Here is a 12248-nt window from a genome sequence, read left to right on the forward strand (position 1 = left end):
TGGTTGACACGCCAGAGGGACGGGATGCCATCCAGAGGGACCTGGACAAGCTCGAGAAGTGGGCCCGTGTGAACGTCATGAGGTTCAACAAAGCCAAGTGCAAGGTCCTGCACCTGAGTCGGGGCAAGCCCCAGTATCAATACAGGCTGGGGGATGAAGGGATTGAGAGCAGCCCTGCCGAGAAGGACTTGGGGGTACTGGTGGATGAAAAGCTGGACATGAGCCAGCACTGTGCACTCGCAGCCCAGAAGGCCAGCCGTATCCTGGGCTGCATCAAAAGAAGCGTGGCCAGCAGGTCGAGGGAGGTGATTCTGCCCCTCTACTCTGCTCTGGGGAGACCCCACCTGGAGTACTGCGTCCAGCTCTGGAGCCCCCAGCATAAGAAAGACACGGACCTGTTGGAGCGGGTCCAGAAGAGGGCCATGAAAATGATGAGGGGGATGGAACACCTCTCCTCTGAAGAAAGGCTGAGAGAGTTGGGGTTGTTCAGCCTGGAGAAGAGAAGGCTTTGGGGAGACCTTATTGCAGCCTATCAGTATTTCAGGGAGGCTTATAAGAAAGATGGTGGCAAACTTTTGAGCAGGGCCTGTTGCGACAGGACAAGGGGGAATGGCTTTAAACTGAAAGATTTAGACTAGATATAAGGAAGAAATTTTTTATGCTGAGGGTGGTGAAGCACTGGCACAGGTTGCCCAGAGAGGTGGTGGATGCCCCATCCCTGGAAATATTCAAGGTCAGGTTGGACGGGGCTCTGAGCAACCTGATGTAGTTGAAGATGTCCCTGCCCATGGCAGGGGGGTTGGACTAGATGACCTTTAAATGTCCCTTCCAACCTAAACTATTCTATGATTCTATGATTTATATCTCACCTTCTTTCCAAGTGATTTTTCTCTTTCTGCTTGGCAGAGATACTTGTTTTAGGGATGTTCCCATGTGGTTATCATGGACAGGACAAAATAAGATACCATATTTTGCAGGATTGTTGCTGACAAGATACTTTCTAAGACAATGTATAGGTGCTGTCAGGTGCTTGGCTCCCCACCTCACTCCTCCATCCTGGTCCTCTGACTGTATTCCTTTTCAGTGTCAGATAACTAGTTGCCTGCAAGAGGAGACTCAAGCACAGTTAACTGGTGTCTCATTCAAGGATCCACCTCAACTACCAGGGTACCAGAAGTACTCTGAAATAGCAGCTCTGAAACGCCTGTCCTGTGGTCCCCAGGTCCTGGGCACCAACTCTTTCCTTCTGCACACCTGCTTCTGTTGCACAGCACTTACTGCTAACACGGGCAAAGCTGTTATCTCAACTGAGGCCACAGCAAGTGTAGCTCTATTGACAAGTCCCCCAGCATGATCCTAGCAGGCCTCCTGCCTCCAGCTTCCCTCCCTTGCACCCCTGTCCTGTACACAGCCAGTGTCTTTCAAAGCTGTGCCTGCTCTTCTTTTTAGCAGTCTTTGGATGTGATGAGTAAGGCAAGAAAATGTATGTGATTAAAGTCTAGATAGCCTCTGCTCCTAGAAGGTTGTGAGAAGCTGTGTGTGCCTGCAGGAGACCTCTCTTCTCATGAGCAGTAAAATGTATGTTTTGGGGAGCAAGGATGAGAGGAAGTTGATCAATAATGTCACTGAAATTCCTTTAACATGATGGGAATGTTATTTATCACAGCTGCTTGTTTACTAGCACCATTTGGTATGCTCTAATGCATTTTCAAGCGTACCCACATCCTTCTTTGTTGACAATGTCACTTGAGAAATATGCCTCGTAAAACCTATTAATTGAAATTTATAGTGCTGCTCACTGCAAGGCTTACATGAGCATGATTGGCTAAGGCCCATCTAGTATTTCAAGCACAGTAGAGGAGAAATGTCATATAAAAGGACATTATCTGTTAAAAAATAGTTGTGTTATGATGGAGTATTTAGGAAAAATGCAGAATCTTGAACTAAATATTGGCTGTTTTATCCATCTTCAAAATAGCTGGAGTCTGGCTGCTTTACATGGATGCATTATCCACACTCAAATCAGCATCGCGTTAGCTTCCAGTTTTGCATTTTAAAATGCAGGACAGTATAAGAATCTTTCCAGGCATGAAAAGCCCTGACATATTCCCCTGACTTAGTAACTTGCATACGTCAACATTCGTTTGCTCAAGCCGCACTCTACATAGGTATAATTGTATCCACTGATACAGGAGGCGGTTTTATATTGAAACAAGTTGACAGACAGCTTGTGCTGATGCTGTGGAACTGTACAGTGTGTCGGCAGTGAATCTGAGCAAAATGAGGCGTTACAAAGAGGCTGCATCCACAACGTTTTGACCATGACTGATGAAGGTGTAATTTGTTTTAATTTTCATGTGGTAAATTAGAATAGGAAGAATTCAATTACATGCACTAAAATAAAGATGGTAAAGTCCTTGCAGTTTCCACAGATACTTGGCAGTGAATCTATTACAACCTAATTTCTCTGTTTAGTAATTTTAAATGCTTAAGTATCGGGAGTGGGAAGTCATATCTGTGATTTAAACACAGCATACTTGTAGTTTAATCTTGGCTTTGATACCAGTGTGCTAGAGTTAGGCTTTTAGTCTGGCAGGTGAGTTTGGTTTCCTAGTTCTAGGTTGCCTCAAAATAGGTAACGTGCAGAGAGTTTATCAAGTTGTTTGCTGATCAGTTCCAAATATTTAGAGTGCAGTTTCCGTCCACATCATCTGCACTGCCTTTCAGTATTTTTAAAACAGGGCAAAAGGCCTTTACTTGGGTAATCAAGCAATCTTTATAAATCTATCTGAAAATTAAATACAGGCTGTTTTGGGTAAATGTTAGGTGTTTCATCTCTGCAGCCCCATATATGTGGGTGGCTACTGAATGGAAGAGGTGACAGACATGATTACGCAGAAATGACTGAAAAACAGGGTTCTGTCAGGTCTAGTAGGGGAAAAAAGAAGGTGAAATTTTAAACTCTCAAATAGGGGAGTATTTGCAATAGCAGTCCATTAAGAATAAGTAAATGCTTACGTCTGCCTCATGGTGCACTGATGTTATAACTCATGGTTGCAGGCCGACAGATGACAGCAATCAGCCACCAGGCAGAGGAGTTCTGTCCATGCATGGTCTCACTTACGGAGTGATTCGAGTGGACTCTGAAGAAAAGCTTTCCGTTCTGACTGTCCAGGATGTTGGCTTAGTGATGCCAGGAGGTAAGGAACTTTCTTTGAAACTTACTATGATTCATCAATTTAAGTAATTAGCTGTAAAAAGTCATAGGTGGGCATACTTTGCTGTTAGACAACAAGCTTTGGGATTAGAACACGTGTACTTGAAAACATTTTAGTCCAAAAGCATTACCTTGTAAAACTTCATAGTTTGGAAATCCCAAGATTTCTTCTCTCTGTTTACCTCCGTGGCTGTCCTTACTCGCATTAGTGGTGTGCTTTAAACAACCTGTCACCACACCAGAACATCCATCCCTTAACTGTGAGATACTGGTACAGAAAATAAGAAGGTTGGATTCTGGTGTCTGGAGGCTGTAAATATGCATAAGCCTGACCCAGGTGAGACTCGGTAGTGAAAGTTTTCATAACCTATGCTAAGGATCAACAAAATTGCTATCTGAAGGCTTGCAGAATGTTTTTCCAAAGATCTTATGCTATCACCCAGTTACTAGAAAGAGGAGGTAGGACTGAACAGTTCATGTTGATAAATTCAAACTGAAGCCAGTGCTTCTAAAGATGAAGATAAGATTTTTCGTAAGAGCTAGATTTTAAATGAGATGTTATAGACTGGGAAAGGATAATGCTGTAGTTTTTCGTAAGAGGATGGCTGTTATGCACCAAAGGGATAAAACATAATGATGCATCTTACAAAATTTCAGTTGAAAAACTTAAAATAAAGGAAGATAAGATTGGTTGTTGTCTAATAGTTATCGTGTAAGATATTATTATAGATGTGCCATCTTGCACTTCATACTACATTCTGATCATTTTAATAAACATGCTCCTGTTTATCCTCAGCGTGAGAGAAAGGTTGTTCAAGATTCTTTACACTTGTACTTAAAAGACATGCTGAGTCATTCTTGGTCTGCCTTGTTCATCATATCCTCTTTCCAACTGCAAAATCTACACATGCTGGACTCCTACTCCAGGGATTGTAGCTAAAGCAGCATACTTGATTCTTATTCACATGGCTCACACATAAAATAGTGCTTCTTCCTCAGACCAGTGCTTTCTAATCCCTCCTGTTTAGCTCCTGCTGTCTGTGCAGTCCTGTAAGACCGGTGAGAGGGAGTCTGAGCTCTGATAAATTCTTAGTAAAACAACCGTACTAGTCTCCTAGAATATCTTGATCTTTCATATGGTGTTACTTGCTACTTTGTGAGCGGTAGATTTCCTGGTTGCCTGCCTCCCTGGCGGTATAATTATTATCAAGAACTCCATTCGTTAGGTTATTTCATTTTGCACTGACTGCAGCAAATCTGGTCTTCAGTATGCAAAACTGGGAACACAATCACATTTCACAGTATTACTGATCAACTGAAATTTTAGAGAGCCAGGCAAATTAGGTTTTGTTATCAGTGTAAAGACTGAGTTTACATAAAGATCTTTGCATTCTTTGTGTAAGTATTATTTATAATATAAATAACATTTGATAATGTTGAACACCTGAATGTTTGAGAAACCGATTGTTAGACATTGGAGACTACATATAATCTATTTGTTTATGGGAACTCCACCACAGTGTCTTTCCCACAGCATTTATATTATTCTGTAGTTCATTTTATAATATTTTTTAAAGTCCTTTGCTCTCCCTCTAGCTATAATGTGTTCAGTGAAGCCAGATGGAATTCCTCAGCTCTGTAAAACAGATGAAATAGGAGAACTTTGTGTATGTGCTATTGCAACGGGTACATCGTATTATGGACTCTCGGGCATGACCAAAAATACTTTTGAGGTAAGCTGTCCAAAAAATGCTATATAAAATTCTTCCTTTTTAACTTTTTCTATTTCAGGATAATATTTCACATAAAATATTGATGGTAATAATATCAGAATAGCAGTAATAATCAATACTTGTGGCTTGGGTCCTAAGGTACTCTAGCCAGATAATCTGCACTGAAGCCCATTTCATTAAGTGCAATAGCAGATCTTTATGTGGGTTTAGTTTTGGCTTTGAAGAGCTTTTACTTTAATTTTGAAAGAAGATACCAGGGGCTGAAACAATCAGAAGGAAATCAGGAAGAAAGACAAAGTTCAGAAGGTAGTATTGTACAAGTCTATGAGCTAGCTACGTACAGAATTTGATTGTCGCAACCAGTAGGAAGGCTGCTGGGTATCTTTAAAAAGCAGTTTCCAACATTTCCACAACGCAGCCAGTGTTAAAGGCTTGCATTTATACAGAATCCTGACAGATGCAGTATTCAAGAGGTATTTGAATAGCAAAGATACCTTTTCCTAATTAGTCCCCACCTGCTTTTGTTTGAAATGCCTTAGGTGAAAGGCTTTTTGCTTTGTGGAATCTGTTTTTCAGTAGGTTTCAGCTCCAGTGCAGACAGCTGTATTGATAGCTCTGTTGTACCTGCTTACTTGTTATCACTAACTTCTGCTGAAGCCAATATGAAAGGCTTAACAAATCAGAGAAATACTGAAAAAATTTGAGCTGAGATTTTTATTAAGTTCTGATCCTTTTCTCATTTAATAGTTGAGAAAAAAGTTAAGAAAACATTTACATTTACATTTCCCTTAACAAATGCTCTGATATTACCATTTTTAATAGACCAAACATGACTAATATCTCCTGCAAAATGCAGATCTGAATGTTGTAAACACTATACATTAAATAATTAATGGAGACTAGTGGATACGATTCTCCATCCTGCTATTGAAGCCACGAATCCTACTATGCTATTGTGATCTGAAATTTGTTGATAGCTGTTTGCTGTGCTACAAGTACATTCAGCAATACCCAGTGTGAATGATAATCCCAGATTTGACATATTTCAGGGTAGAAAGGTACTTATGTTCATTTTGCAGTATGTGCTGTAATTGTAAAATCATTCATAATTCATAACTGAGTCTGCAGCTTAACAGCATATTTAGATTGATTTAGATTTATTCCTAATGGTAAGCAAATATATTGCCATTGAGTGAGCAGGACCACTCATTTTTAAAGTTAAGCATGTTCTTAGGAGCCCTCTCCACGTGGGCCTCTTTTCTCTTTTACTCTGTAATTCATGTTGCAGGTATTAGAGAATCAGAGTTTTGTGTTCCTGAAGTGAATGATGGCTGAGGATGTATAAGCATTATATATTCAGTAAGTCACACATGGGCATCTGGCAGCAGAATTTGACCTTTCTTTTTAGATGAGCCTTGAAGGACACTACATAGCCATGGTCTTCCACTTGCCATTGTATTAAATAACTTGCCTTTAGACTCTTTCAGTTTAAAGAAGCAACAGTAGGAAAGTGTGGTTGTGTCAGAATGCAGCTCAAAGTAGCTCACATGCCAGAAGGATAACGCCGTGCTAGTTAGGATAGGAAAAGTGGTAGAAATCTACCCTGTGGAAGTCACATATGCATCTGGTATTCAAACATTTAGAGAGGCTCTGTATAGGGCTGTATTTTCACTTTCAGACGTGCTACAGAAGGCATTATCACTGGTATTGTGAGGACTTAATTGACCTTAGATAAAAATGTGGTCAGCTGCAAGAGTCATTAATGTACAGTACCTTAAAATAGCTTCACTTCTAGCCTGCTTATTTCTCTATACTGTGCTGGAAATGAGCATGAGGTACTGAAAAGAACCTCTACTGTAATGTTTATGATTTAGTCTCTCAGGTAACCTATACATAGCACCTCAGGTTAGCTGCACTCTGCAGAGCGTTTTTTTTAATTCAATACTGTTTATGTTGATTTATATATTTTTTTAAGGTCATAAGTGATCTACAGAGCCACGGTTAGGGAAAATGTGTATGGTAAATAGAGTGGGACTGAAGTTGCTGGAACTCGGGTATTGAAAATTACACACACTAGTCTAGGAGTTTCCTGACACTCCCTTTATGGTCAGTGAAGAGTAAAGAGCATCACCAGTGACCTATTTACTTCATTCCAGAAGAGCCATCTGAGGGAGCATGCCTGAAATATTTTGCAGCATGATCTCCGCATATAGAATGGAAGACCTGTGTTTCTCTGTCTTACAGGTGTTTCCTATGACCAGTTCTGGTGGCCCTATCACTGAATATCCTTTTATAAGGACCGGACTACTAGGCTTTATAGGACCAGGTGGACTTGTCTTTGTTATTGGCAAAATGGATGGTTTGATGGTTGTCAGTGGAAGAAGACATAATGCTGATGACATTGTAGCAACAGCACTGGCCGTGGAACCAATGAAATTTGTCTACAGGGGAAGGTTTGACCCTTTCTTTTCTTATATTATGGTAGAAATCCTTATTTTGCTTAGACCAGGTGTAAGTGACCCAAAATGCTTTCAGAAGGCAGTGCCTAATCTGCACTGGGCTTTCTGAAAGTTGCTGATATCAGTAAAATAGCAATGATACGAAATTTCTTTGCGGTTTCCCTACATTGCTGTTTATATGGCTAGAACCAGGAGACAGCAGAGGGAAACCTAAGACAGTGTTGAGGCAGATACCAAGGTCCAAAACGGTGATTATTAAAATTTTCTGTTGAACAGTTGGTTAATTCTGAAGGCGTTGACTCAACAGAATCCTAGCTTTCCAAGTTGAACATTTCCCATGTGTCTAACACTGAAGTTCTTGAACATGACAGCAGTTCCTTGTGTGACCTTCCTGAGGTGCTGCAACTGAGCAGGAGACATCTAAAACTTCTGAAAAGCCTAATGCAGTAACATGTGCTCACACGTGATCACACAGCAGACCTCTCACAAAATGATGTTGCAATTACTTTCTCTTAAGGTGGGGCCAAAGAAGGTGCTTATGCTGGCTGTTATACAACAGTTTAACAAAACCTCAGTGTGACCCAAATGTAGTGCTTTTCTTATCCCAAGAAGGTTCACTTCTCCAACCCTGCATTATGCCTGTATTTACATGATTCTAGAACAAACCCCCCTATTTCTCTTCCAGAAGTTATCCAAAACTGTTCTTGTTGCTTTTTCCCCATAAATAAAATACTAATTGATGCACAGTTGTCTGAGTAATAAGTAACAAAATCATAGTTATGGAGGGTTAACTTAGAAGACAGGTTTTTCCATCTGTCCTGGCACTAAGTACTCTTCTCTCCTTCTCTTCTACAGAATAGCAGTGTTTTCAGTAAGCGTGCTGCACGATGAAAGGATAGTTATTGTTGCTGAGCAAAGGCCAGATTCCACAGAGGAAGACAGTTTTCAATGGATGAGTAGAGTTCTCCAGGTAATGCTCTTTATGTACGTTTGGAAGCTATTTTTTCCTGCTTTATATTCTTTTTATTGATCTTTCAGGCCCCCAAGGTAACTGACATTTGTCTTTGTATAATTGTAAGTCCACCTTCAGTTGCACTTGCACCTAATGAGCACAAAATTAGATTCTTCTGAGTGACAGTTCCTATTTGGGCCACACATATGCAAAGAGTGAGCCTTTTCCTAGTCAAAATGCTGTAAGAAAACAGGGATGAATTGAAGTAAGTAATAGCAAGGAGAGAGTAGCATATGGTTCATAAGGATATAGTCATTCATTACTTCAAAAGGGTAATGAATGAATGTATTATATACTCGTACTGTCAAAAGCTACCAAAGTCTCTGACTAAACAGTTATTGGCACTGGTATGGAGTTGACCTCATCAAAAGTAGATATACGTATCTGAGCTAGATCTCCAGATTTTTTTTTTAATCAATGGGAGAGAATTAGGTGTTTCTAGTGTACCATGTTGATAGCTAAAATAAACGGAATGAAACACAGCCTAAAAATGCCAATTTCTCTCCACTGAAATGAAGGGAAGTGATTGATTAGCTCAGATGTAGGTATCTACAGTGAGGTTACCTGCATAAAGGACACCTATTGTGAGGAATTCCATTCCAGCTGTCTGGTGGATCATGCAAGGCACATAACTGCTGTGATGAAACCCACCTTGGTGGTGTTGTGGACACTTTGACCACAAGACAAGCTACTGAATACTAAAAAATTCTGATCTTCTCCTTACATATAGCAGTCCAAGTTAAGGCAATATCATTAACTGTACTCAAAGTTTTTTCAACTTGAACGTCCACACACAAAAAATGAGATACTTTAGATGGCAGTCATCTTCTATCTCTTCCATCTCCACGGTTAAGCCAATTCTCACTCAAAAGCAATAGGTTTAATGGAGATGTAGTCAAATGAAGTCTGTCTGTTGCTACCTTGTGAAATGGTCTCTGCCTACAGCTGGTCACCTGTTACTTCCACTTCCCTTGCTTACCTTCCTTTCTATCCTTCCTCAAGGACTCTTCTCAGGTAAATATACTGCAAACATCTTTTTTGCTTTACCCAAGAGCCAAAGAAAAAGATCCCACACAATTCAGAGAAGATGTTTTTATTCATTATTGCTTTGTACTGGATAAGAAAGGGAATCTATCTACAGTATCCTTGAACAGACTGAACAAATAAGCTTTCATCCATCTCAAGACAGGTTTGTCTGCTCTCTTGATTTAGAAGGTAACTACATTTCATACAGCTAGAGGCATCTCATATTCACAGTAGATCTAAATTATTACCAAGAAAAGCTAGAACCTCTAGCTTGTCCATCACACAGAAAGCCTTTGAAACACCTAGTAGCACCTAGGGCAACCTATTTTAGAAGGAGAGGCTTTTGGATTGCCCATGCTTTGACAATTTTTGTCAAGTAACAAGCTCCTAAAGAAAAGGTTGAAATTCTGGACTTAACACTTCTCCAGTTTTGTCAGCTGAGTGTTTTTGTGACTTTTACAGAAATGATGTCTTACACCATCATAGTCAGTAGAATTAAGTACTGAACACTGTGAAAGTCCGGTGTCAAGTTGCTCCTGCCAAAAGTCAGTTATTATTCTGAGTACGATCAAGTCACAGCAGTGTCTGGGAGTGGTAGGCCATATATCAAAGTACACATATGTACAGAAAGTACACCCCTGTGTGAAGTCTTCAACTCTGGCATGCATCACTATGTGAAGAAATTTCTGGTTCCACTTCAGCTGAGAGCAGAGATGGAGGACAGAAGCCAGGAACATGTGGGATGCATTGTGCCTCCTTCCCAATCAGATTTTTAATGACAGATGTCAGGAAGTGGTAACCAGTTGTATCTGAATCATCTGCTAGTGATGAGCAACGTAACAATATCACACTTGTGTCATGACTCTCAATGACGTCCATGATAACAAACTACCAAATTGCTACTCATTTATGATGATATTTGTGAGACTCGTCTGACTCCCTGCGTGTGCTGCCCTGTGCCAGCCCTGCCCTACACTGCCTGCTTCTGCTGTGCCTTGCTGTGTCTCTGCATCTCTTCCCTAGAGTTGAGCTGCATCGATTTGCAGGACTTGTTTCCAGTGGGTTGCACCTTGTTCTGACTCTCCCTGGCCGTTCCTGCTCCTCAGCAGAGGGCTGAAGGACAGTAGAGCTGCTGTACGTATGGGACTATGTTGGGCTGCATCTATGGGTTTTAGCAGAGTCATGGTTGGGAGAGTGGTCAGGCTGGGTAGAGAGTGTCTTGAGAGTAGTGGAGGAGTGTGGTTTTTTAGTGACAGTGTGAGTGAAGATCCCACATTTAGTCAGATGGATCCTAGATATTCATTCATCTCCCAGACTGCTGCAAACTGATCTGACCTTTCAGGCCCAGTTGGGGCTCCTGTACCTGACAGACTGGATGTTAGTTTTACCAGTGCCAACGCACTGGCAGGACTTGACAGGACTAGGCAAAGCTAGGAGATCTACTGCAGATCTGGAGAGTGTCTGCCTGGAGAATTTTGTCAGAATGGGATGTTTTCTTAGCTTGAACAACATAGCAATCTGGACTCTGCAAGTCCTGGTATCTCTAATCCATTTTCTCAATGAAACAGAGGGATAAATATTTCAGATACTCTGTTTACTTCTGGCTGGACAGACTAATTTCAAAAAACAAGCCATCTCATCAAGAGGCATAAATGCCAGCAGTATTAAAATTGACTGGTACTCTTCTCTCACAAAATTATATGGCTCCGTTCATTAGGGCTCATCCTTGTGAAACAAAGTCATTCCCTGCTTCAGTGCCAAATTCCAAAGTGTGAAAGGTGACAGTTTGGAATGACCCATGACATTTTATCAGGCATTGTGCTGCAGAGGTAGGTATCGAAGGAGACAGTTCAGAAGTCACGGGGGAATCATTATATATAACACCCCTCATCCCACTCCAGCTGAGTATTGCTTTCCATTCAGCAACTCTAGGAGCCACACTGTCGTATGTTTGAATAAGAGTGGTTACTTGCCCCATAACAGTTTTCCTTCAAGCTGATGTCAGGTGAGGATCCCATGATTTATCACTGCTTTTCAGAACCTACAAATAACATTATGATTAGGAAGTTATGATGGTTTCTGCCAGAAGCATGAGACATTGTGTGTTGGCTGTCATATATAGCTCGCTTTTGCTGATCTTTCAGGTAAGGTGTATGTAGACCAGCAGCAAAGTCTTCCAATACTACCATGAGATCTACCACTACTAAAACTGCAATATTTGTGAAATGAGTAACTGCTTTATTATTCTTTCTTATGAAATTTTGCAATCAAATAAATAAAAAAAGAAGCAAACAGAAGCCAAAAGCAAAGTATTACTTAGAGTCTGTGTAGAATTAATCCGTAATTTATTGGTCTACACTTAAGTACATAACTATAAATGATTATTTGATTCTCAGAATATAGATTATATCTTCAAGGCAACAGATGTATGCGTTCACTTTTCTCACAGTTAAAAATTAAAATGCAAGTTAAGTAAATTATCTTTTTGAACATTTAACTACTCATTAGAGATGCTGTCTGTAAGTTGTTTCTCAGTCTGCTTGGATGTCTGAAGTTGTTTTTTTAACTCACTTGCTGCAATTTTTGTTACCAACATAAGGAAAATAACCAGTTAAAATGTGTATGGAATTAAAATCTTAAGTGCATGGATATTCATATTTAACTAAATAAATTACATAGATACTGTACATTATAAATTTTTTGAAAGTGATGCAGTTTACTCCACTTGTCAGACAATGAACATGGTTATTATAAGATTCAAAGAAGCTTATTTTTCAGGTTTTCATTCAACAGGGTTTTTT

General features: G+C 40.3%; 1 protein-coding gene across 6 annotated transcripts in view; it reads left to right on the plus strand.

Moving 5' to 3' along the window:
* DIP2C (disco interacting protein 2 homolog C) overlaps window positions 1–12248 on the plus strand; it is a 333508-nt gene that overhangs the window by 252846 nt on the left and 68414 nt on the right. For all 6 annotated transcript variants that reach the window (XM_076331894.1, XM_076331896.1, XM_076331898.1 and 3 more), the window contains 4 exons: window positions 3061–3200; window positions 4814–4950; window positions 7195–7403; window positions 8265–8379. In XM_076331894.1, the coding sequence (XP_076188009.1) occupies window positions 3061–3200; window positions 4814–4950; window positions 7195–7403; window positions 8265–8379 (601 nt within the window). The remainder of the gene's footprint in view (window positions 1–3060; window positions 3201–4813; window positions 4951–7194; window positions 7404–8264; window positions 8380–12248) is intronic.

Source organism: Aptenodytes patagonicus, chromosome 2 (assembly GCF_965638725.1).
Source record: "Aptenodytes patagonicus chromosome 2, bAptPat1.pri.cur, whole genome shotgun sequence".
NCBI classification, from domain to species: Eukaryota; Metazoa; Chordata; class Aves; order Sphenisciformes; family Spheniscidae; genus Aptenodytes; species Aptenodytes patagonicus.